Source organism: Coturnix japonica, chromosome 6 (genome assembly GCF_054131305.1).
Source record: "Coturnix japonica strain WE chromosome 6, WE-NBRP24, whole genome shotgun sequence".
Lineage (NCBI taxonomy): Eukaryota > Metazoa > Chordata > Aves > Galliformes > Phasianidae > Coturnix > Coturnix japonica.
This window is the reverse complement of record NC_140668.1, coordinates 29,143,470-29,169,854: the sequence shown is the minus strand read 5'-3', so window position 1 is coordinate 29,169,854 and position 26,385 is coordinate 29,143,470. Positions and strand designations below refer to the sequence as shown.

The window sequence follows — 26,385 nt, the reverse complement described above, 5'->3', positions numbered from 1 at the left end:
ACCAGAACAGCTGAACAACTGTACCAATAAAGTACAGTTTTACAATAAACTGACTTGGGTGGAAAAGGTAATTTGTTTCCACCTTCATTAGCATTTTCTACAGTGTAAAAGACACTTATTTCTGAGGACAATTCATAGCTATTGAACAGCCACAGTCACCCATTACTGCTGCCAAAAAGCACATTTGCACATCTGATCTTAAAGCTCACAAATTATGAAGTTCATTTTGTAAAATTTCAATAAAGGTAATTACAAACCATGAAAGAGTTACAACTGTCATCTTAACCAAGAGCATATAGAAATAAGCACTGGCTTTTAACATTAACAGAACTACAGCTGAAACCACAAAACTATTATTAAAAAGTAATTCCTGAGTTATAAGTTACCTTAAGAATTAAACTTAGTTTCCCAAATATTCTAGGATAAGAGGGTGTATTCCAATCATATGAATGTATCTACATGAACATGAAAATCACATTTTACTATGGATTATTTGTAACAAAGAATCTGCTTTAAGTTTTTTCTTAAACAAAGGACAGCATCAACAAATACGAGTAATGGCATTCAGAAGTTCTTCAGTTACACCAAAAAGCAAATGAGGCCATTAGATTCCTTCCATTCCTCCTCCACCTCCAAACCAGCAAAGCAACCTAATTCTTATCTTCTCTGTAATCTTAGGTTTCCTAGGATAATATTTATCATTTTCAAAAACAAGCAGTGACACTAAATTAGACAACCCAGCAAAGTCTAACTTCCTCATCCAATGAAGCTTATACCATTTTAATAACAGTGACCAACTCAAGAAGTGAGGAAGCTCAGTCAGGTAGCTTTAGAACACTGCCATCAGTTAAGGTAAAGAAGCAACATTTCAAAAGTTTTCAGCAAATGTCATTAATCTACAACTAGATCAGTCTTCACATACCATTGGAAATTGTTCTACCACTCAAATTTCTACAGCTTCTTCATTTAATTGCCACACATCTGTTTAGCACAGAACTAGAATCTAGTAGGATTTTCCACCACTCCCAAGTCAGAAAAGCACTCTGAGGTGTGAACAGGCACCTTCCAGCAGAAATTGGTTTTGGATGACAGTTTTCTACATCAGGACAGCTAACACCCTCTTTAGTTCATCCAGGTTAACCACGCCTTTGTTTTTTTGTCCCTTCAAAGTAGAAGTCCCTTTGCTTTTTATCAGAAGGCAGTACTAGGTTCAAAGTGGGCTCTGAACAGACAAAACAACAGGTGTTAATAGCAATTTTATTGTTTCACTGGTGCAAAAATCATGATACTGAATTTGTGTAATGCATTTTCCCCTAAATTTACAGTAACGAAGGTTATACATATCTATATAGATTGCAATTTCTCTATTTTTATACTATTTGGAACAAAATTATTTTGATAAATACGCCCTGTGCACAGAACTGGCTCTCACTGAATGTCACAGAGCCTTAATATGCAAAATATAACTTTTGTTTTTGAACATGGTATTTTAAAACTCTCCAAACATGCATTAATATATTCTAGTTTTTAGGGAAAAACATTACACTTAGTCTTCACTTGCATTAAAAGAAAAGCACAAGCAGAACCTGACATACAATAATCCCAGAAGTCTGATGCTCTGTAAGGATCACAGTTTCAGATGACAGTCACTGCCAGTTTAGAACTCTAGTGCCACAGAAGCAACAGCAAACAGACAAGAGAAGTCAAAAACAGAAAAGCCCTACCATGTCACATAGATTCCAAAGAAAGATTCATTCATGCTAACTGATGAAACCTGTAGTTGCTGGTCCAACCTCTCAAATTCGTTAGAGTACTAAACACAAGCGTTTGAAGTGCCAGACTGAGCACATGAATGTTAACTTGACATTTCCGAAAGGCACAATCTATGAATCTATCTTAAAAAAAAAAACATACGGTATGTAAATGAAAAGAAATAAGTACAGTGCGGTTCTTCTTTAAAGAACAAGACCTTCATAAATTGGCCCCTCAGATTCTGGTGATTCCCTCCTCAGACGCAAGTGCTCCAGTGTGTTGTGAAAGTGTTTGTTAATTTGTTCTGTTTCTTCAGTAGATTCGAGGTTTGGAAGATCTTCTCTTATCTTTTGTATCAGTTGATTCAAAACTTGAATTGTAACCTGTAGGAGAAGATATGAACACCAAAGTTAATTGACAAGACCTCTGTATAACACATAAAGATTAGTTTTAACTGACTTCTCTAAAGACAGACTTCTCTTGGTATTTGGACATTTCTGTTATTGATAACATATGCAAAGAAACTGCTGGACTCTGCACCTTCTCTCGCTCCTCCTAGAAGGCACAATACTTCAGGTTTCAGAATTTTGTGAAAGCTTTCCCTTACTCCAGCTAATGTGAACAGCCCCTCAAGAGAAGAAACCTATAGATTTGTAACTCAACTGTATTTCTCTCCACTTTATTCTTTACAAACGTTAATAACTTTAAACAAATGAAGCATGCAATCAGACTGTCTAGACAACCTGTCTCTTGTAGAAGTCAGGATGATCAGATCAAGTTATTCTTAGCAACGAAGTCACAGCTTAGGAAAGTACAGCTGCCTCTGGCACCCAGTCCAGCATTACACAGAACACCACAGCACAAAACACACTGCAGACTGCCACTATATCAGGAACTTTCCTTACCCGTGTGCTCAGTGCTTTGGAATCGTGTTTTGCCTCAATCTACAGATCCAACACCTCCAACACTACTGCAGTAGCTGGAGAAATACTAAAATCTCTTCGTATTTTCTCTCAGAATTACATGATATTTATTAACATCTGCTCTTTACTACATGGTAGCATAGGAACTCCAGAAGTTTACCAGCTACATGGTAACTAAAATCTGAGTATGCTGCAACTGCTGTCTTGCAACTGGCATCTGAGATATCACGCCAGTTTGAGATTCAAGGCTATGCCAATCTTTTGTGGCACTCTCAGCACTGACTCTGAATAGCCCTAACACTTTCATTTCCTTTAGTGCATATTAAGTTAAATACTCTGAAGTTAGATGAGAATACAGTAAGGTTTTAAGTTGTAGTCAGTTTTGACCTAATAGAAGTAGATGTATACATATCTTGCAATTTAAATTCAGAACTAGATTACAACTGTTTTTCTTTCCCATGTAAAAAAGTTCTCTCTACATTGTGGAGAGCACTCTATTTTACTAGCATACCAAAAATTGACCACTCAGTATTACTATTTAGCACGCTGAGCAAACATGATCCAGGGCACAAATGAGTACAGATGTTAGAAAATAGATTTAATGAGTTTTTACTCACTGCCTCGTTTTCCTTTTCGTAAAAATAGATGTATCTGTTTAGAATTTCTATGAAAAGCTGGACTTGAAGAGAAGGGTCCATGCACTGATTTGCTATTTTTAAAGCCTTCTTCAGACACTCCATCACTCTCTTTCCTCCGTGAAGCTACAAGGAAAAATAAAGTTACAAGAAATAGAAGAATAAAATGATATAATAGAAGAAATAGAACAAGGAGAACCAACATTTCTTCCCTTGACACACAAAGAGCATTTCACAGTGGTGCGCTACAAAAACCACTGTGGAGAACTACACAAACCGCAGAACAGCCTACCATAAAACTGTACCTTTCTCAATTATAACAGTCTGGGTAAGCTACCTGCTAAGTTCCTGAAAGCCTTCAAGTATCAAACTAAATTCAATTTTATAATATGTATATTAACACATAGCTTGGGAAGCAAACTCCAAACAGATGTTCATAAGTACAACAGCTCATCTGGGAAGAGGACCACTTTTTACCTTTGAATTCAACAATTTGTACCTTGGAATGAATCAATGAGATTCGTGTACTAACAACCATATAGACATGTAAAATGCAGGAGATTGCTCTGAGCCAGCATTAAACTACCTGACAATCACAAAATCTTGCATGGTACTTCCACTTGTAAGTTTGAGGTTTTTTTAATTCAATATTTATACACACTGTAAGATTGAGAGGCTTCATATATAGGGACACATTCCAGCCAAGCCTGCATCACAACACTGTTCACTTTAGAAGTGAGTGCATTCTGAACGAAAGCATAGCTACATTACTGAGGTAGGATGTGCATCACTGTGTCCCTTTATTCTTACCTCCTCTCCATTCTTGTCAGTGTTTCGACCAGACCAGAACAGATGAGCACAAGTACTCACAGCCCGGCACTGGTCTGGTTTCTTAAGGAGCTTAGAGGCTGCCAATGCACACTGAGTCCTCAGAGGCTCGTGGTTCTCCTCACTGAAGCACTTCATCCTCTCAAACGTCCCAATTATCAACGTGATTGCAGCCAGCTGTGCCTTTGAATCACTAATTTCATCTTCATACAGAGAGAAAGCCTAGTCAGAGGAGAAGGAAAACCTTAATTATTGCTTCAGAACAATATAAAAAAATTACACTTGCTAATGACAAGAAAGCGTCCAATTGCATTTTGGCTGTTTGTATATTTCATAGAGACTGTCACCATCAAGTCAAAATTACAGACTAAAAACGTGTCCTGCAAGAAACAGTTATTTAAACAGTCATAGAAAAGATGTATAGTTCTCTTATAACCAAAGATCGAGTTTCTCCTTATTTCAAACATCTGTTCAAATAAGGAACTTCAATGACAAATATTTATTAACAAGGTTCTTCAAAATGCAAAACAGCACAGCAATGGTAGGTTACTGACTATATAGTAGGTAAGGAAAATGTTTGCCCTGCTGCCGTGTGGATAAAGAGCCTTCAGAAAAGAACATACCACTAAAAAAATTTCAAACTCTTTTTGTAATAGAAGACACACAATTGGCACACTGGTCCTTCACAATCGTGCTGTGTCAGAATAGCCAGTGATCCACAGTGAGTAAATACAAGGGGCTATCAGTGACTCAGTTTAAAAACATGCATTAGTGGCAGCATTTAGAGGAAAGATTAGGACAAAGCCTGTAATCCGGATAGCATTAATAAGTCAGTTCTTCATCAAATGTGGGCAGGGGGGAAAAAGGCTTAAGTTACAGGTAAAGCAGACTTCAAAATCATAAAATAATTTTCAACAAAAAGACTGTTATCAGTAAAGACCAGCATGACAGCTGTGAACACCACAAATTTTACAGATCTTCCAAGAGTGCCTATGATCAGTACAGTACTAACAACAGGAGCTGGGAATGGTCCTAAAAGCAACAAAGAAGCATTTCACATTGAGAAAGCCACACTCCTGCAAGCCAATTGCATGAGGATATGGTCGCAGTGCAACATAACACACATTGTCAGACTGAGTACTCAAAATAGTATCAATGGAGCTCAATTTCACACAGCCCTGGGAAGCAAGAATGAAGTTTAGGAGTTTCTACCTAATAGTATTAGCTGCAATATTTAACGTTTTAATCACACTGGATTTTCAATGTTCAGAAAACTGATCCAAATCAAATTTAAGGTAGCACGGGACTATAGCAGCTGGACACTTACCTGGGACATGAATTCATAGGCCACAGTTTCATGATTCTCAAAGCCAATCTCTCCTGCAGCCAGCGCTCCTTGTAGGAAGAGACGAAGAGGCAGCTCTGCCAGCTCTGCTTTGATTAAAGCACTGATGGTCTGATGAGCAAATGAGAAGATTTTCTGGCACTTCTTCTCCCATTTGTCATCCTAGACAAGTAAATCAAGTTAAAAGTCTGAACAGGGCCATAGCTGTAAGAGAAAAGAATCTGAACTGTAGCAAAATCTGTTAAGTGCTCCAGTCTGGTCCCTTCTGGATGCCAGTCAATTACTGAAATTAATGTGGGCTGTATACATGGCCCTCGCAGTACTGCATGGATCTCAGCAGGTCTTAACAAAACAATTACAAGAGACTTTCAAGACATTCAATTTCAAGAGTGCTTTTACCAAACAGCATTTTATTTCTCAATGCTATAACCCCACAATAAGGTGAAATGAATGTTTAAGATACTACTTTCAATTAGAAAGCATTAAAGAGATTAAAAAAATATAAATCAAGAGTAGTTGCTTTAGTGTAACTTGAGCAGTAGTTAGAGTGCAATCAGCAGAGGACTGGGCAGTCTACCTTGAGGGGGAAAAAAGCACTAACATTCCACATCAAGCTTTCACACACTATTATCTGCAGCCAGACAACGTGCTCCCCTCACTCCTCTTAAAGAAGCAGGCAAAAAGAAACAATTGTGCTAAAGACATCCAGGGGCCAACTCACCACTTTGGAGTTCTCCTTGTAGCGAAAAGCAAGCTGGTATGCTGCAAAAACCAATGGCGGCAGCGTAAAACGAATACGTTGGTTCCCACCTGCACCAAAGTGTTTTCGAGCAGTGTTTAAGATCTAAAAACAGAAGCAGCAGAAGCTTAGAGAATACTTTAAAAATTCACATTATTTGCACCTGTGATAATCTGCACTGTGTGGTGCAGGAAGACACAGAGTCAGTATCAGGTAAGTTAACAGTATTTTATGGGTGGTGGGGAAGACATACAAGCTATTTAACATGAATTACATTTGTGCAGTATCTGTGTTTTGTGCACTGAGTGACAAAACCTCTTCCTGTAACTGCTCAACAAGCTGTAGACAATGCCCAATACCATATTAACTACAGATACATCCTAGATTGGGTAGTGAGACAGAAGTTGCCCGGGCTCTAAAAACTGCATCAGAATAACAAAAACTGCAAAAAAAGGACCATCCTTTCCTACAGAAAGGCCTGTAGAAAACTCTAAAGCAGTTAAGTTTAACAAAACAAGTGATCCAAGTTTCACTTGATGCTTTTGAGATAGATGGTTATACATGGTTCAGTTAGAAGGTTAACTGAATTACACCAGATTAACAGAGCTGCATCCAAATTACCATATCTCAGAACCAGAAGCTTAAATTCACAAGTGGTTTTTGAGTTCTCAACACACTACTTCTAAATAAGCAGCTTTTTACACTTTTGCATGATGTTGTGTATTGAGTTGGTTCTGCCAGAGCAATGATACTCCAGCTTCCAGCTCCAATAAATCTTTTATAGTAACACCAAAACTGACACTTCACAGAACACAAACACACTCAGAAGCACTAATGCCATACCTTATACTGTTGGTCAGGGTCATCTGAACGCAAAAGATGAATAAATCTTCCCACAAGACTCTGCTCATCAGCAAAGTCCTCAGGGTCAGGGTCTTCAGCAGGCTGATCTGGCTGATCCTGGATCAGTGTGGATACCAAATTCATGATAGCATCAACCTGTTAAAGGCAACATAAGCTGTTTAAAGTCAAGTAGTCTATGAATATAAGTTGTTAGCAACTGGAAGTGTCTTTACAGCCATTCATAGCGCTGGCAAAGGACTAAAAACCATGTTAATTGTTGATGCTTTAGGACTTATTTGCCTTACAAACTGAAGAGTCCCTCTCTGCACAGAGAGACAGAATAACTGTACTGAGAAAATTCAGATTCTATAAGTACCATTTAAGCCTTCTTCAGGTAAAAGGCCAAACTTCAAGGGGGAAATCAGGGTCTTTGTTCAACTTTAATAAGTAGTTTCTAGGATGAGATAGACAAGATACGTAAAGGTGCGATATTTTAGAACTCAGGCAGAAAATTACCAAGCCAGATAAAACCTGGGCTAATAAAATACGGAAGAGAGGAACAGAATCTAAGCAAACCCTGTGTGAGATCCCTTAGAATGTTTTCAAGTCTTCAAACAGTAGCTTAGATACCCAGAATTTCCATGTAAGCAAGCTTTCATCATACCTGTTCTTGGGACACAATTTCTGTGTTATAATCCAACACATTGCTAAGCACGTAACAACTCATGCTCTTCCTGGACTCGTAATCAAAGTACTCAAACAGGGGGTGGAAATGTTTTAGTCTCAAAACTGTCAGTATATTGTTGTAAGTGTCAACAGGGATTTTCAGAAGTCTGGTCAGCTCCTTTGAAACAGCACTGCTTGTTGCAATACTAAAAGAAAATACACGTGAGACCACAATTAATTACTAGTTCACATACGTAGGCAGTCTTAAGTCTGCCCTAATACCAACTCTGATATAGATTACAACACCGAAGCAACCCACTGCAAAGATCAGAAAAATAAAGGATCAAAAATAGTATTATCTTGCTCTTTGGGATATACAGTGGGAATTACAAATTGTAAAACCACTGACAGCAGGAACAGACTGTGGCTGCAAATTCGGCAATAAGAAAACTCTAGAGGGCTGTAAGGGAAAGAAGAGGTAGTGACTACACAAAGCTTGGCATAAAACACTGTGTATCTGTACAGCTACATGGGAAGATTTATGCACAGGTGAGTAAATCCCAGTGAGTCTGACTTTACCCCATTGTAGCTTATCACAAACTCCCACAGTTTGGCAATTGCACCAAGATGTGGAATCTAAACCATTCCTCTTCATCTTACAAAAATATGATGTAGAAGTCAAGATTAGAGGGCAACTACTACTCCAGAAAGAATGTAATATTTACTTACTGTTCCAGATTAAGTTTATTGAATATTTCTACAGTTGTCTCCAACACCTTATCAACATAGTCAACACGGTCTGGGTAGCACTTCATAGCTAAGTTAATGAGAGAAACTTGCAAGGATACGACATCCTCTGAGGGCATGTCCTGACGAGACTGAAATTTAAGACAACACTAAGTTGATCAAAAGAACATAACTTGGCAGACAGAACAGACTGCATGCAAGAACTTCCAGCATACCTGTATAACAGTAGCAACCTGCTGTGAAAAGATGTCGAACAGTTTGATATCTGCTGGGATACCAGGTCCATCTTCACGATGCGCAAATAAAGCTAACCTGGTAACAACAACAATGAAAAAAACCCAGACACAAGTCAGATACTAGCAGAAAAAAAAAAGTTCAGGTTTGTTTTTTTGGAATGTATGCAAGCTTTATTAGAAGCAAAACAGAAATTCATTAGAGTCAGAGGCCACTATCAACCACTGAGGCTAGTAAGTATCTGTCCTAGAAAAGAGTGCTGATAGACAGCAAGATGACGAAAGAACAAGGTTGGTTCATAATCTGTGCTCTTCACCTAGCAGTTGATTGTCTGTTCCTTCCAGCACAGAAAAATCTACAGAGCAGCCTGATGGAACAGCAGATGTTTGGCACTGGTGTTAAACATCCAATAGCATTTTCAGTTACAAGTCTCCAGAGGAGGGAGAGAGAGGAACTGAACTATGACTCAGCTACTCCTTGCTTCCAAAAGAACTGCAGATGAATGTGTCTGGGATGTCCACTATCTGTGGAGAGCAAAGCTCAAAGTAAATTTGAAGTGGAGTAGATGACATTTTTCTACCAAAAAAGCGAAGTTAAGAGAGAGTTATACAACATCTGGAATTTTGCTGCACTGCAATCAGTGACAAGAAGAACCAAGGTGAACCACCAGCTGTGCGGAAAAAAGATAAAAAGTAAAAATTATCACTGTAGGAAGTTAACACTTGACTAAAGCTAAAACTTGAAGAAAGCTTAACACTGATTCTCTTGCTTTCTAATAGTTAGAAATTGTTCTTTTAGAGATTTTTCTTTTTCAAGTTACAGAAAGTTCTACAAAATACTTAGGAAAAATCACCTGCTTCAAGTTTGTAAGATTATTTCTTACAGAGTTTAAAAATTCCAATTCTTAACAAACTTCTGTTCTGAAGCAAAGATATGTAAGAGCAGGCTTAGGCACCAAAAAAACTCACTGCCAAGGAAAACACATTCAACTACTCACATTTTGTTGGTTTGGTAACAAGGTTTTCTAAAGCCAAGGAAAATCACTGCCTTTTCTCAAAGGCACAAGATAATTTCTCTTGACAACTCAATGTGTAAAGGCTGACAGGCTTCCAAATACCATCATGTTGCAGGCAGATGGCAGCATAATTAAAAGCTGTGAATGGCACAGTAAGTCAAAAAAGATCCCAAAGCAACAAGTCTTTTCAGAAAGACTCCTCAAACAGGAAAGGAAATTATGGCAATAGAGGTTAAAGCTTCACCAGCTTTTCTGCTTTGCTCAAGTCCAGTTTCAACCATCTCATGCCAGAAATCAAGATGAGAAATGCAACCAGCACAACCTGCATGGAACACATCTAAATCATAACTGCACAGTACTGAACTGCATAATTGTTCCAAACAGCAGCAAACTAAACAAAATATTTTCCCTACATGTAATTTGTTTGATTGAAAGAACGGATAACACTGCTATCCTTCAACACTTGGAGTAATATTAGTCCTAAAAAAGCTGCCAAATTACAGAAGATAATCACACCACCCCACTTCTTATCCTATCTCTGAATAAGAGGGCTCCAGAAGACACTAACAGCAGCCAACACAGTACTGATATGCCTAGGACCACAGTAGGTTCACTGACACTCAGTTCTTTACTTTTGCTTACCTGTAAGACTAAGAACAGAAAAATTAGTGGGGAGGCAATACCAAAGTTATTCAAGTTCTCTGCATAAATGTGACAGCAGAAAGTACAAAATAAAAGCCTCCATGCAAGAATTACATTGCTACATGATAATGTAAAGAATCTAGCAAGAGGTTCCTACAGTAACTGAACTACCTACAGTGGTATGAATGGATCAGTTATACAAGAATAACTTGGTGTGCAAAAGCAAGGTTTTTTTGAGGCTTCAAGATTATGATCTTAAGTGCATCTTTCTGTGGTAAGAAAGTACAGGTACTCGCTGTTGGTTCCATTCAGAATACAAATTAAAACTCCAGTTTAGATTCCACCCTTAATATTTTAATTCAGTGCAAGCAGTTATAAGCAGTATTTCCACAAATGTAAGAATCAAGAAAGTAGTTCTGCTTCCTACCAGCTCTTTTCTGAAGAGGTTGTCAAGCAGAACACTCCTGCCATTCCAGCTCAGAAACTCAAAAGCTGGTCAATAAGTTGTTCCCTGGCTTCATCTGCTTATCAAGTTTTACTCTGTCCTTGAAAGCAGGACACTTTAGAAGCTGCTAAAGCAGAGTCCAAAGAATAGAAACTGTATGAATAATATTCTTCACAGTCTTAATTACAGATGATAAGAATACAGAAAAGTTTAATATGAATAAAATACAGAAAACTGAAAGTTTTCAAATGCTAAGAGTTATCATCTGCTTGTGCGCAACACACTTCATTTTGAGCTAATTTCTACAACCCCGGTCACTTACCTGTCAATTAAAGCAATTATTATGTTTTTCACATTAACATTTTGGTGCAGCTCAGCACAAGCTCTGAGAAATGGGTTCAATGTTTGGAGATGAAATTCATCTGGGAAAACCTGAAATTTTAGACCAGTCATCAAGTTATTAACTGACTTTGCCCACTATCACACAGCAGTAAAACAAAATAGTCATGGAAAAGCAAATAACCACATATTAAATGCAGTCCTATGACTGTTTTAGGGTTTCCCAAACTGATCTTGTCTTACCAAGTACGTAAATCAAAAAATGAAAGATAAATTGGTAACTTGAAGGCCTGACTACATATCATCACAATTCTTACTGCAAGCATGGCTGCTCAGACAGCTTACCAGCTTCCACAACAGAAGGAGCACAAAATGAATACCACTCCACTCTGCCCACCTAGTGAAAAGTAGTATGAATCGAGCCAATGAGAAAGAGTCCCCTTTAAGAAATTTTACAGTTCATAAAGAAGTATACTCTGAACTTGACTAAAAGCACAGAATTATTATCCCCATGTTCAAAACCAATAATGCAATTGAATTTAAGTAACTCACCTGTATGATACACTCCATGAGGTACTCCTGAGCTAAAGCATCTCTACAGTTTACAACCTGCTCCAATATTCCAGGCAGAACAATCTGTAATAGGAAGAGCAGCCCTGTAGTGCTTTTACAGTCCTCGCACAGAATGCTCACAGATGCATTTAATACAAGCAGAGCAATATTTCTAACACTTCCCGGTTTTTCCTTTACATAAAGACTTTCTGATAAAATCCCAGTGTTCAAAGAAAAAGTTCTCTACTCCCAGACATACGTCATTTTGGTACATGATACTAATTCAAAACACGCAAGTCTTTTTTTAAGCAAGAATATTAGTCTTGCTAGCTGTCCTTTCCATGAAACAAACAATTCTTTCCAAACACTCTGGAAAACACAACTTAGAAGTTGTAAAGTCTACCACAGAATGTTGTATACATACATCTCTCTTAAACCAACTTATTATTATTATTATTATTATGGGAATCAGTAAAATGAAGTCTAAACATCATGCCAACCCTACTGAAAAAGCTTATAGGAAAAGTGCATGAATAGTGCCTTTAGCTTAGCTTCTCAACACATCACAGTTTCACTAGCTTTCTGAATTTCAAGTGAAAAGTGGTTCTAGAAGTACCATGATTACCAAGCTTTTAGCACAACTTTAACTCTTCCCAAGCTGCTCATCTGGAAGTCCAAACTGGTTTCACATGGGGAAAAAGCAGCAAAAGTTGGAAATCATGGATAGTGATCCTACCTGCTTATATCGTTCCACATTAACACCTTCCAGCTGACTGAGACGAACAAGGTTGGTTCCTACTAGGATTCTCAGTTCCTGCCTTTCCCGCTCTCTCTTTTCTCTGTCCCTACTATGGCCCTGGTGTTGCATCCGCACCCAAAGTTTGTTCATCTCAGCAAAGTTCAGCAGCACAAAGTCCATAGAATCACTGATGTCTCCAGTGGTTTCTTCACTGCAATTGAGAACAAGTTAGAGACACGAAAAGCTTTCTGTCCACCCAGAATTTAAGACACAAGGTTGGGGAAGCACGTGGTGGGATATCTACATTCATAAGAGCAGTTCACATTCTCAAATAAGGAAACCTTTAGAATTCCCTTCCCAAATTAACAGAATTCAGTTTCAAAAAGAATTTTAAGTTTTAACACATGCTCCATTCTCCCTGGAAGCACTCAAGGCCAGGCTGGATGGGGCTTTGTGCAGCCTGGTCTACAGGGAGGTGTCCCTGCCTATAGCAGGAGGGTTGGAATTAGATGATCTTAAAGGCCTCTTCCAACCCAAACCATTCTACGAATGGTATCTACTTCTTTCAGACCTGAAAAAGTCACATCACATATGTAACCACGTTCTGTCCAAAAACACTTGTTTTTAAAGTTATGTCTCGTCTTACTCTGCTTGCTCGCCTTCATCTGGTAAAATATTCCTGGTGCACTGCAGGAGATAGTTGCGAAGAAAGAGGCCTCTAAGAGGATGCTGTACTCCACGGCACATCTCCACCAAGTCTTTCAAAATATCTTTCCTGGACTGTGGAAATGACTTGACATATACAACACCTACTGTTATTAGGAGATACCTGCAAAAGGCACAGAACAGAACAACAGACTGTAAAATAACACTACAACACCACACTTAAAGGCAATAGCCCACTTCAACCCTGACAGCATTACCGAAGTGCAGAAAGCAGTTAAATGACATCCAGGTAACAGGGTACCAAAACTTCAGATATTTTGCCAGCTTTCAACTCCTGCTCTCCTCTGCTACAGAACATGGCAAGTCTAAAAACCTGATTTACCTCGTTACAGTTCTTTACACAAGAAATGTATACATGCACAGCATGGAGCTGTGAATTACTGCTTGTCTATACTTACAACACCCTGCAGGAGCTACATATAAAGGTAAAGCATTAAACCTCTTTCACACAGTAGTTTAGCCTCAACCCAGCAAGCTTAACTTAACATAATGATAAGCCCTTCAGTATTACCTCTAACATATTAGCTTAAATCCTACATTTAGAAAGACTAAGCTTTTAAAAGCTAAAGCAATTCAGCTTCCTCCTCTCACACTCGTTACTCGCCACTAGGAGACAGATGCTTACAAAGCACCCATTCTGTGCATAGCTCAAAGAGCTAGATCCTCAGCTATGAGTTCCTTAACAGGTAACAGAAAAAATACTAGTTGTATAGTTGAACTCACTGGGCAGAATGGAGCACTTGATTAGTTTTCTGCTGACCAGCTCTTTACCCAAAGTTTGCTTTATTTCAAAGTGCCTCCATCTCAGTCATGTGCAAAAATGAAATCTTGGCAGGAACAACCTACCTTCTGAAGCTGCACCTAAATCTCATCATAATCCACTCAAGATATGCAGATATAACATTTACAAACAAGTCTTGCTGTTAAGCACGAACACAGTCTATTATCAGAACTCAGCATGTGACCATTATCTGGCATCTTTAAGAAAATACCAAATAAATACACACTTACAGTCTTGGAATAATGTTTCCAGCATACTGCACTAGCTCATAAAGGTCCGCCACTTTCCTTCCTTTGGCAAATTCATCTGTCAGGTAGACTTCCAGGTAGTGTAGCTCATCAGAAATTGCCATGTCTTGTTCTCTTAGTTAAGGATTTCAGTTCAAAACATCTACAACAGACCTAGAGAGAAATTTGCTGAATCACACCAAAGAGTAAAGATGCTGTTCAAATACAATCATGGGTTTCAAAGACATCAAGCCTGAGTAGGTAGTACTTCAGAAAAATTCACCACTACTGGCATAAGTGTGCTAAATAAACCTAAACTTCAATTTCTATTCTTAGCATATTAGAAAAGAGCAAGAAGTACAAGCAGTTAAAACATCTAACAAGTGAATGTGACAGAACAGAGTACCTAGATGAAGTAAAGGCATACTACGTGGTACAGAAGAACATCCTCCTCAGCAGAAGGCAAAAAGAAAGCAATATTCAGATACATTCACATGCAATCCTCAAATTTCATGAAAAGCTTCCTGTCATTCAGGTACAAGAACATGGGCAAGTACATAGATAACAGCATTTGATTTAGAATTAGATTCTATGAAAACAAGAAGGCAAAATAAGTTGGCTTTATAGATATTTTTGGGTAGCATGGAGTAAGCACAACTTTTTATAGAGGTGCTATTGTTACTGAACTAGACTCCTGAAGACACACAATGGAAGATACAAAAAACATTACAGACCTTCTTCATACCGAAGAGAAAAGAACTTCAAACAGTAAGCAAACAACTGGATGTTCTTACAATACATCCAGATAACCAGTAGAGTGGAAGTGCTAACAAAAATGTGAGAAAAGAGATGACAACTGAACAACCACAAACCACAAATACAGCAGGTGAACATTTCATTCCAAATTCAGCACTTCAACCACTTGTTCCTCTAATCTTCAAAGGATACAGAGCTCATAATAGCTCTTAGGAGATAACATAGAAGTCCGCAGCTCACCGAGCTTGTTGGAAGCATGTTTCAAAGCATCCATGAGCTTGTTTTTGTCCTTCAGAGGAGGTAGAGAAGAACAGTATATCACAAATAACACAAGGAAACCAGAGTACTTAAACAAAACAACTTAAAGCATAGCTTTCTAAAAAAAGCATGCAAATGTTAAGTATCTAAACATCAGGAAAGTTATAGTTCTAATTCAATTAATTTAGTATCTAGCTTATATTACATCCCCCCCTCCCCTCTCTAGCTGAAGGCAGCTAGAAGGCTTAAGATATAGTAATAGAGTATTATATTATTGAAAAATATTTTTCCTGTTCAGAAATCCTCATCCATCACTCAAGTTCTATTCAGCAAGCAAAACAGAACTACTTTTAACTCATCCAGTCTGCTGTTTTCTCAGATCTTATGAAGAAACCTCCAGACAGAACAAACGTAATGCCAGCGTAAGCCACTTTTTGATTCCTCTTGTCCCCCCCCCCACCCAAGAACACCTTACTGAAAGCAAGAGTTGTACACAGCATGTGCTTACAGTGGATATGATTGCTTAGCAACACAGGATACAAGAAGCTTCCAATCTACCATCTATATGTATTTACTGAACACATCACTAAAAATAGCGTTACATTTTGAAGAAGAGTGGATGGAATTGCTAGGGTTATACACTTAGAAATTTGTTATTCAGTTACAAGAAGTGGAAAGTTCAGAGGCAACTGCTTCCATGATTTCCAAAGTACACTACGCAGCAGAAAACTGGAAGAGGCATTGAATTCCTTGCTACTATCTGACCACAAGGTTAGCTTGCCCAGATAGATGAAAACATATGGCAATAATTAAGTTCTGTCATTGCAGCTTTAAGCAGCTTCTCTAAGTAATTCTCTACATAAAGCTAAGCTTCTCAAAGCCAAGAAACAGTCACATGATTATACCATGGTCTGCAATGGCTACAGTTTCAAGCTAAATATCCCAGCAGAAACCCCAGTCAAAATTGTTCTCCAGTTAGAAAAGAATTTACGCAGTCTACAATTAGTCCCTATGGAAATTCTCTTTTGCAGCAGGTAATACTGCATAATATTAATAATAAATAAGCATAATAAATTAGCCTCACAGTCCACAGCCCGTGAAAAGACTACAGTTAAAAAGCAACAGTACACTGAAGATTGACAAGAATAGTTTCTCATCGTCCAGCTCCATATAGAGTACATTTGAGCAGCACACTTCTGGAAACAACTAGCAGGCTTACTCTGCGTTGAGGCTGACTCAAATGGAAGCACCAACTAATGAAGGTGCACCTTTATAATTTATCTTGTCAAATATTGTGGTACAAATGACTATTTAAGGAATACTGAGGACTCGCTCACTCGTTTAGTAGCTACCTCATTCACTTGCAAAGGGCCTAACACAAAAACACAAACAGTTAAATTCTCTCAATGCAGTACAGATTAGTATTGATTTTCTGTTTTACTCCTAGCAGATAGGAAGCTTCACTGCATTTTTAAGTCACATTCTTACCAAGCATCTCTTCATTTGGAAAGACTGCACCTTCACAGCCTGAATGGCTTCATCCAGGAGCTTTTCCTGTTCATCCTGAGGGGATTGCTGTGTTGTTGGCTGGAAGAAAAAAGAAAACAAAACAACAATGTTCATGAATCTACCTATGATTCAACATGTTTTCCCATAGTTTAGAATACAGTGCCAAGTGTTTGGCAACTTGACCATGAAGAATTGTCAAAAGCTAAGTATTCATTTATTTAAGGGGTAAAGTTTTACTCTGCAAAAACTTTCTTTTCTCCAGGAAAACCCCAATGCAGCCTTCCAGTACTTGAAGAGAGCAACTTCTTACATGGTCTGACAGCGATCGTGCAAGGGGTAATCGCTTCAAACTTAAACAGAGCAGACCTAGGTTAGATGTAAAGAAGAAATTCTTTACTCTGAGATTGGTGAGGTGCTGGCTCATACTGCACAATGAGGTTGTGGCTGCCCCATCCCTGGAGGGGCTCAAGGCCAGGCTGGATGGGCAGCCTGAACTGGTGGGCGGCAACCAGCCCACAGCAGGAGGTTTGAATTAGATGGTCTTCAAGGTCCTCTCCAGCCTAAGCCATTCTATGAGAACTTGAGCATAAGGACAAGATGAGTTATGGACAGCCTATGAGCACTGTTATTTCTTAGGATACAAAGCCAATAGGGTAGAACAGTCAACTTCTCCATCCTTTACCAGCATTTTAAGGTAAAAAATCCAACATGAGTATTTGGCCAGAAAAAGGTCCGTAAGAACACAAGGAGTTCACCACACTGATGGCAAACATCATTACTCCTTGCCAGGAAATGAAAGCAAGGCACAAAGCACAGACCACAACCGTACAGACCCCGTTCTTCATGCACAGGTCACAAGCTATCAGCTAACTGCTATCCATGCCACACAGCTCTGCTGAGGCCTCGCTTCAGATAAGCAGAGCAAAGGATAAAGTACAATTACCCCTTTATGGAAGGTAGAGATGACTGGAAGAAGGTAACAGAAACCAAATGGGAATCATCATTTCCTCATATCTCCTACCTTCCTCAGCAACCCTCTTCCTTCTGCTCCTCCTCAAATAAGAACACTCCAAGCCTTCAACATAAAAAACAAACTAATCTACCTTTCCAAGGGTCATACTGCATTTTTTACATTGATTAGATCCATTGCTTACAGCCTTACACATCCCCCACTCAGCTGGAACATTCACTCCTTTCTGCAGCTGCTTCCTTTCCTCTGCCAGATCAATGAGGTCAGTGGAGCTTCTTTCTTTTACATGACATACGACATTCAAGTCTACCTCAACCCAAAGCCATGCCCAGCTTCCTGGCAGTGCCCCCAGCAGTTCACACACTGCATTCAGTAGCACTCCCCAAACCTAACACCCAGAAAAGAACCACCACCACCACGCTGCTATCACGTAGGCCAGCCCTCAGCATCTCATTAGAGCTCCCCCAGCCTCTGTCAGCCTGGACTTTGGTTTCAGAGGGCACCCCGCAATTATTATCAGAGATGGAAGCACCGATACTGTGGCCCAACTGCACCTTCTCTGATCCTGAGAAATAGCATTTATGCACACAGAGAACCCTGCAGCTGGTACCCTGAGCACACAGCTTCAGTAACTTCCCAACTCTCTGTGCTTATTCCCTTTCTCTTCCATTGCGTTCAGAAGACTCCTGGTCTCCCCTCTGTAACCAAATACCTTGATAAGAATCTAAAAGGCCATCAATTACATCATCTTGATGTTCTTAAAACCAATATCTTCAGTATTCATTTCTCTCAAATGCTCTGTGACTGGAGTTCCCATAAGCATCTTCTAAGGGGTAAGATTTTAATTTGGGTTTCCATTAAATTAGGGAAGTTAAATTTAACACCAGTGTAATAGTTGTAGGCCTCAGCATACCCATGTTTTCCTCCTTTCTCCCACATTCACTTGATTCTTATCCCGTAATTGCAGCCTCCCCCACAAGAGCCACAGACAACCTCTCCCGTGTGTTTTCTCAACCATCCCGTTTACAGAAAGGCAGTGCCACACAATGTGTTTGTGCCCTGCTCCTATCTCAGCAGGTGGTGAATCTCCACCCCTCTCCAGCCCTCAGCAAGGAGAAGTCAAGGCTGCTCTGATCCAACCCTGGTTACAGCTCTGCTTTGAGCAGAAGACCATGGGTGGAAGTAACTCTGTAACTCAGCACTTCAGTAACAGCTAAACCATGAACAACAACCAATTAACAGATCTATTCTGTCAGAGCAAGTCAGCTCTGGCCCTACTAATCAGTGACTGCACTTACTGCAAAGCACGGGCCTTCCATACAGCACTGAAGCATATGGCAGAGCAGCACAGCGAGGTGGCCGTACCTCCCAGCAACTCATAGCTACAAACTCTACAAAGGCTCTGAGTAATTCTGCCTTTCCAGTAAAACTTGGAATAAATAAAGCTCAGCGACAAATCTGACTCGTAAGGAACAGAAGCTGACAGTGCTGGCACCAGTCTGGAACAATCAATAGCGAAGCATCACGCACCCTGCTGGGTTATATGTCTTTGCCAGAAAGCTCATTGCACCCTGCACTCCTAAGCTCATATTGCTGCTTAACAGACCCACTGCTACCAACCTCAGTGTCTCATGTGTAAACCACACCTGTTTTTTACATTGCATTTTACAGCTGCACAGGTGGCAAGAAGACCCTCCCTGACTGCAACAGACATAACCAAGGTAGCCCAAGGGGCACAGCCTGCAGCAGCACAGCCTCTGAAAGGGGCAAACATCTGAACAGCAGCACTAGCACACAACTCCAGCTCCTTCCTAAATATTCTGACTTTGACATCTAGAAAATACCAGCGTACCCTTTTCTATCTACTGCAATAAGCTTCAGAAGCATGTGCTACTTCTGCACGTGAGCTGGTTACCACCAAGTGCCAGACACACGAGGCTGAAGCCTGAGGAAGCACGGCTGCTGTCACACTGGGAACCAGCAGCTGTGTCACATATGATGGCAAATAGAGCTGATTATGTCCTGTACCTTCCACTTTATAGCAGAAAACTAGGCATTAGTTCCAAGTGTTATTTAACCAGAAGTGCAACTGCTCTGTGGAATCCTATTCCAAGCTAAAACCTTGAAATAGAAGATATATTGATGCTGAAGAAAAGCAGCAGAGTCTGAATCAAGGCACAAAGCAACCTCCCTTCTCAGCACAGTAAGATATCAACTACTGCATAAACGGAAGATAACAGTTCTCAGCAATTATGCAGACAGTCTGACTTAAATGCGTGAGTCTTAACACCCCAAGCTGCTTTCTGCCTGTTTGATGCTGGCACAGAAAGTTATCACTAAACCTACAGCGTACAATTCACTTGCTTTCTAGCACTCATTTCCAAGAGAACACAGCAATACACAGTCTGTTATATATTTAAGGCTTAGCAGCACTCTGGAGGTGGCTGAAAATCCAGATCAGGGCACTGATGGTTTTAAAGTCCAACAAACTGCAGCATCCACAGAACTGGAGAGTATTAAACTACAACAGAATTCAAGGGAAGCCTGCGGAACCTACCAAGCAGTGCACTCTGGTCATGCACACACCTTACACTGGATGCAGGGCACAGATCACACAACCAAGGAGAAGATTCCATTCCTGTTCTCAAGTGCTTTTAATCTACTTGAAGCATCATTTCTTAGACATGCTTTCAGCATATTCCATGTGACTTTTCCTCCTGTGTGCTTACGTACCCATACTTGGTACCACAACAGAGGAGACTTAACAGAGTTTCTCTACCTCCTACCAACTTCATGAGGACACCAACCATCCTATTGCTGCCCATGTAACAGGAGCATTTACCCAAGGTAGACACCAGGTTTGCTGCAGAAAAAGATCCAGACAAAAGCCAGCCTAGCTATGAAGCCTGAGCACACACAGCAGATTGCTGTGAGCATCACAGCATGGCTTGGCACTAACTAAAAGAAAGCACAAGCGTTTTGTATTTATACATTCATATTAGAAGCATTACTCTGCAACACCAGAGCCTGTAACTTTCATAACAGAAAAGACAACCTTTCTCATGTGTTTAAGATGGCATTTACTTCCACAAGAAGGCACAAGCAATTAACAGGAATCAAGGGGCTGTGCTGCTTATTCACGAGCTGACTGACAGCTGTAAGAGACAGCACTCTGGTATAAGGTACTCAAACACTCTGCTTTGAGCATGGCCAATGGAAACAGCACCAGAGCCCGATCTGATGGAGCAGACCAACCCAACAGAGCGCTGCTCCTGCTCTGCCTCCATCACACACCACAGGGCACCAGCAAGACGAGGGCAGAGAACAGACACGGAAGTAACAGACAGGAGGGAGCCATGAGGTACCAGGGCACTCACTTGGGAGCCGGACCATCTGCACACACTGCGCATTGCCTTTTATCCGATCAATATTTCCCCTTTGTGACAGGATTCACAGCCACACACACACCCCGGGAGGATGCAGCGTTAAACCCATTCCAACACACAGACAAGCCCAGCACACAGAGCTGCCCCAGCAGCCCCGGGACTGCACAGCTCGGCTTTAGTTGATCACAGAGTCTGCAGACACAACCAGCGCTGCTCACAGTGCAGATGGACACAGCAACGAGCAGAGACGCCATAGCACACACAGCCGAGGATTCTGCTTATATTAAACAGAACAGAAACACCAAACTCGGGTTCTGCCGTGAAGCACCGCTGTCCTTTTGTTGCTGCTGAGCGTTCAAAAGCTCGCACTGGCGAGCACTATTCCAAGCTCCATGTTCCTTATAAGCACTTACAGCCGTCGCACAGCGGCCTGCCCTGGGCCCCGGCGGCTCACGGTGCCGTTCACGGCCCAGCCCGGCCCCGCCTCACTCAGCCCAGCCCAGCCCGCACCAGCCGCCCCGCTCAGTGCAGCGGCCTCTCGGCCCGCACAGTCCTCAAGGCCCTCTCGGCCTTCACAGCCCCCGGGCCTTCCCCCACGGAGCCTGTGACGGCGCTCCCAATCGGCAGCCCCCAGGCCTGGCCCGCCCTCAGGCCTCCCCCTATCGGCCGACCCCCCTCAGGTACCGGCGGGTCCCGACTCTTCCCCCGCTCTCCCCCATCCCACCCCCCAACCCGCCGTCCCTCACCCTCACCATGGTCGCGCTGCCGCCACGAGCCGCCCCCAGCAGCACCACCCCGCTGCACCGCGCGCCGTCATGTGACTGCGCCGCCCGCGCCGCCCCGCCCCTCCGTCGCGCAACCGCCTTTCCATTGGCTGGCGCCGAGGAAGCGCGTTACTGCGGGTTGATTGGCTCTATGGAGATGATTGACAGCCGGACGGACCTGTCAGCCGGCGAGCTGTGTGGCGGGTCGGGAGCCGCGCGGCGCGGGTAGAACGAGCGGGAACAGAGAGCGGGAGGATGGAGCGGGGAGCGGTGCGGGACATGGCGGAACGGCTGGGGGTCGGGGAGACACGAGTCGTCAGGTACCGCGGGGCGGGAACCGGGAGAGACGAGGGGAGGTGTGTTCATCATAGAGTCATAGAATCATAGTATCACGGTGCTGTGCGGGTTGGAAGGGACCTGAGAGATCGAGTCCAACCCCCGGGATTCGAGCCTCTGTGCTGCAGAGCGGCACTGCTACCACTCGCGCCACAGGGGGATTCGAACCCGGGGTCTCCGTTGTTGCACCGCGGCGTCCTTAACCACTGCGCCACGCTCGTTGCAGGAAGGCCGAGGAGTTCCTGCGGCTGTCACACGTGCGGTGCTCGGCGCTCACCGCGCACGTCCCCGCCACCGGCCTCGCCGTGATGTGCCTGGAGCTGGCGGCACGGAGCGCCAAGCAGCCCGCACACAAGGTGAGCGCCAGGCCGGGCCTATCGCTGGGTGCTGTGCCCACGACGAGCCTCGCTTACCCGCCTGTCTGTCCTTTATCCGTGACAGAACTCTTTTATTCAACTGTCCGGATTGAACAAGACCGCGTACCAGAGCTCCATGAAGGCCCTGGAGTGTTTGCTGGGGCTGAACGCCCGGCTGGGGATGCGCGAGCTGGCGGTGCAGTTCTGCTGCACGGAGGCGGTGAACACGGCGTCAGGAATCCTGCAGAGGTGAGGACTAAGATAGAACTCAAACCCTCTAATCCCTGCTCTGTTTTGCTCCTCTGAGCCAGCAGCAGCACTAGGTTACAAAGGACTGAGGTATCTCATTGTTTGCTGGGTACCATGTGGCAAATTAGTTCCAGAAGTTGCATTTGCCTCAGTTGAATCATACAACTATTGCTCTGTCGTTCTTTAGGTACGAATCCAGCCTCCCTGAAGCACAGCAAATGGACCTTGATTTCTCAAAACCACTATTTATAACAGCCGCGCTATTCACTGCGTGCAGGTGAGTACAGCATGAGGGGCATTTTACATGCTTAGATACCTAGTAAGATATTCAACAGAAATAATGCATACAGCGTAAGCAACTGATTCAGCGTGGCTAAAGGCTCTTTAAGATGTGCTAAAGGCACATTCTGCATCCATACCCCTGGAACTGGAGACATCTCTACACAAGAACCCTTATACGAGGAAATCTCCAGCCTACATTGCGTTTGTTTTCAGGGGGGGAACAAAAGTATTAGTACAGAAGAGGGTCTTTGATTACTTGTCCTAGAAGAAATGAAATCTGTCTTTCTTGGTGTGTGACAGTAGCTGAAGAAGTCCACCAAACCAGTATAACTGTTGTAATATTTACAGAATAAACCAGAACTTTCTTCTCTTGTCTGTGTAGATTAGAGTTGGACATTGAACATGAAGTTCTGCACGTTTCTTAGTAAGTTACTGCTCAAGATGAAAGAACAGCTGCCGCTAACTGTGGGCTTCACTTCCAGATCTATCTTGACTCTTCCTTCCCAAAGGCATCATTGCTAGATTAACAAATGTCATCTCACTTGCTGGAGAGATAAATTAATTTTCTGTTACAGGTGTTTGAAGCTGAAAGTGGACAAAGCTAAGATGCTGGCTGTATCTGGAGTGAAAAAAGCAATATTTGATCGTCTGTGCACTCAGATGGAGAAGATCAGCCAACAACTCAGCAGTATGTTTTTGGTCTTATTTTTGTAATACAGCTTACTCCTCATCTAGCCTCACAGCATCCCTATTCTCTTCTGCTGGTGATTTCATTCTGGTCACTTTATCTATTTCCTTTCAGCCAAACCTGCCCACTATTCCAGCGTTTCCCTCAGTCCTGTTCCCAGTCACCCACAGTCCTCGCTTCTGGAAAAGTCACAACAGTTTAGAACATGGAAGGCCAAAAATACCTGTCCTCCCCGTAATGCTCACTGTTCCTTACATTTTCTGCTGCTGAAAGCTTTTCCCTCTTCCTCCCATACCACTAAAGCATTTTGGATTCGTCCTTGCCTGTCTTCTTCATCCTGTTAACATAGCGACACAATATGGAAATTAACATTTTGCTACCTCTGTTGCTTTGATGTTTCTGCGTTTTCCCTTCCTCCACTGCGGAATTAACACACAGCTAAGCCTTGATCTCCTAGTAGTAATTCAGCCACTACCTGACACCATCACTCCCCATACAGCAGGCAGACGTGAGAGTCTTTCCTCACCTACTGTTGAACTTCCAGTTCTCCCCACTCTTTAGCAGAGAACAAAGATTTAAATATATATTCCTTCCTGTCCTTGCATCTTTGCTCCTTCCTATTTATCTCCTTCCTTTCCCAGATTTTTATCCTCTCTCTCCCACTGACAGTATCCCTCCTCCACCTCATCTTCGTATTTATCAGGTTAGGTGTAATACAAAGCAGTTATGGAAATAGTATAGAAGGGGAAATAATTAATGGAGAATGCCTCATGAATAATCAAGAATGGTAGCAATGTGTATTTTGGTATGAACATAACTGATTGCTATGGTTACACACACAACAACAGCAGTAGGTAAAGCAGACAGCCAATCCTTGTAACCCTTGCAGGGTGCTGGCACCTCTACACATAGAGCTTGGCAATCAGTCTTTAATAGAGAACCTTTTAGACTAGGAAACACCACTTGCCTGCTGAACTGTTTTTTCCAGCCAGGTCAGTCAGTTAAGCCCATTCACTAACTGGCTGCACAAGCAGCTGTGCTAACACTATAGGTAGCAACCTGGAAGGAAGAACACATCACTGAGGGAGGGCACTGTGGGAAGGCATCACTGCAGTAAAGAATTGGGCATAAAACAACATCACTGGGACCCCCACATCATTCAGACAGTAAAGCAACTTTTTTGTTTGTTTGTTGTCTAGAAGATGATATTTCATTAGCTGCAGAGACATCTGAAACCCTGCAGACTGACCTGGAGCAGTGTGAGAAAGAAGGTAAGTTATGTTTAGCTGTGAACTAAGACTATCATGGTAGTCTGGGGCTTTGCTGCTGCTTAGTGGTATTTTGACTGTATAATAAGCAGTAAGAATTGGTTGACAGCTACTTAAACCATTCTGCAATCTGCTATAATAAGAGGACTAATTAAACACAGCAAAAGGACCGTGTTTATTGTACTGAGTAGTCCTTGTAGAGTTAAAAACAACTCTTACACTCAACTAAAGTTGAAAAAAAGTGGAAAGGTGACAGAAGGAAACCACAGAGTTAAGATTATGCAGTAATGGTCTCTATACATGAACAGGCTGATCTCTGTACACTGGCTGGTTATTCCCTGCAGCACATGGCTGGTGATGGCCCACCATCGACTTACCCTTTTTTATTTAAACATAGGTTCTAAAGATTATGATGATGAGATTCCATGTGAACAGCCAAAGACTGAAACAAAGCAAGACTATGAAGAATGGAAAAGGAGAATCCTGGAAAACGCTGCTAAGGCACAAGAGACAAATAGTGGTACTGTTTCTACAGTGCCAACTTGTAATATCACTACTGCTTGCTCATAATGTTAACAGTCCTTTTGCCCTTAACAATTCCTGTAGCATAGAAGTGATTTCTGGCTGGTATTCAGCTAATTTTATCTTTTGAGCTTGTTTTTAAATGTTATTTTTAGTAAGCGACAATTGAGGTTTTTTTCAAGAGGATGTTTAATTATTTGCCAGGCTGGTACTTGAGCAGATGTAGCATTAGGTGGCAGGATAGATTCATTTTTCTTTCTACAAGAAGCAGGTGATGCTCCAGTACGATGTTAAATGAGAATAAATGTTAAGTCATGTCCTTGTGCCTCTAGGCTGGCAGTAATCAGTGAAAAAGAGTAGGAGGAGACTAATGGTGCCTTGTTAAACAGCAAAAACAACCGATGAATTCAAGACTGACTATTTCAAGAACAAATCTGCCAGATACTTATTCACCGTAGTTTTTATGCCTGTGTAGGACTGAAGTCTCTTGTGTATGTAAGGGGGCCCAGCTGTTCCAAGAAAAAATGAAATCAGAGGGAAAAGCTCTAGATTAAGACATACATTTTTACACACATGCTTGTCATGTAAAATAAGACAGGAGGACTCATCTGTGGAAGATATCCAGGGAACAAGTATTTCAAACAGTGGATGCTGGGGCACAGACTTCTTTTTTGTATCTTAGGAGCATAAGTTTCAACTGAAGAGTGCCCTGACCCACAGGTCTTAGAGGCAACTTCTGTCATCCTATACTTTCATCCCACCTATTCAGACTGTGACTTGAACTATTTTTGAAAGAAAATGCAAACTTTTACAAGTCTGGGACATGCATTACTATAATAAAGTCATTCCAATTCTGCTGCCCA

At 41.6% G+C, this 26,385-nt stretch overlaps 2 protein-coding genes across 3 annotated transcripts; one reads left to right on the top strand and one right to left on the bottom strand.

Moving 5' to 3' along the window:
* Nucleotides 1-1,243: 1,243 nt before the first annotated feature.
* Nucleotides 1,244-21,876, bottom strand: VPS35 (VPS35 retromer complex component). The gene is made up of 17 exons (XM_015873967.3): nt 21,804-21,876; nt 16,681-16,779; nt 15,127-15,223; nt 14,182-14,305; nt 13,091-13,273; nt 12,442-12,655; nt 11,706-11,789; nt 11,137-11,246; nt 8,694-8,790; nt 8,461-8,609; nt 7,730-7,937; nt 7,066-7,221; nt 6,205-6,327; nt 5,466-5,645; nt 4,121-4,360; nt 3,293-3,436; nt 1,244-2,135 (listed from the first exon to the last, which is right to left on the bottom strand). The coding sequence occupies exons 1-17, from the start codon at nt 21,810-21,812 to the stop codon at nt 1,956-1,958; spliced, it is 2,397 nt and encodes a 798-aa protein (XP_015729453.1). The 5' UTR covers nt 21,813-21,876; the 3' UTR covers nt 1,244-1,955.
* A 172-nt stretch (nt 21,877-22,048) lies between these two features.
* Nucleotides 22,049-26,385, top strand: ORC6 (origin recognition complex subunit 6). Of its 2 annotated transcripts, none has more exons than XM_015873974.3 (7): nt 22,049-22,141; nt 22,384-22,513; nt 22,599-22,762; nt 22,950-23,039; nt 23,620-23,732; nt 24,932-25,003; nt 25,398-26,385. In XM_015873974.3, the coding sequence occupies exons 1-7, from the start codon at nt 22,077-22,079 to the stop codon at nt 25,568-25,570; spliced, it is 807 nt and encodes a 268-aa protein (XP_015729460.2). In that variant the 5' UTR covers nt 22,049-22,076; the 3' UTR covers nt 25,571-26,385. The 2 variants fall into 2 exon arrangements, with proteins under 2 accessions (XP_015729460.2, XP_085407186.1); XM_085551060.1 differs by having other exon boundaries at nt 22,049-22,177.

What these genes read in the sequence shown, in the direction of transcription:
- VPS35 (XM_015873967.3), bottom strand. An exon ending in ATAATTGCTTTAATTGACAG is followed by an intron (nt 8,791 to 11,136) that starts GTAAGTGACCGG and finishes TGTTGTTACCAG; the next exon opens with GTTAGCTTTATTTGCGCATC. An exon ending in CTGACAAGAATGGAGAGGAG is followed by an intron (nt 3,437 to 4,120) that starts GTAAGAATAAAG and finishes TTTTCCTTGTAG; the next exon opens with CTTCACGGAGGAAAGAGAGT.
- ORC6 (XM_085551060.1), top strand. Translation starts at nt 22,077, where the DNA reads ATGGAGCGGGGAGCGGTGCGGGACATGGCGGAACGGCTGGGGGTCGGG. An exon ending in CCAAGCAGCCCGCACACAAG is followed by an intron (nt 22,514 to 22,598) that starts GTGAGCGCCAGG and finishes TATCCGTGACAG; the next exon opens with AACTCTTTTATTCAACTGTC. An exon ending in GCGTCAGGAATCCTGCAGAG is followed by an intron (nt 22,763 to 22,949) that starts GTGAGGACTAAG and finishes GTCGTTCTTTAG; the next exon opens with GTACGAATCCAGCCTCCCTG.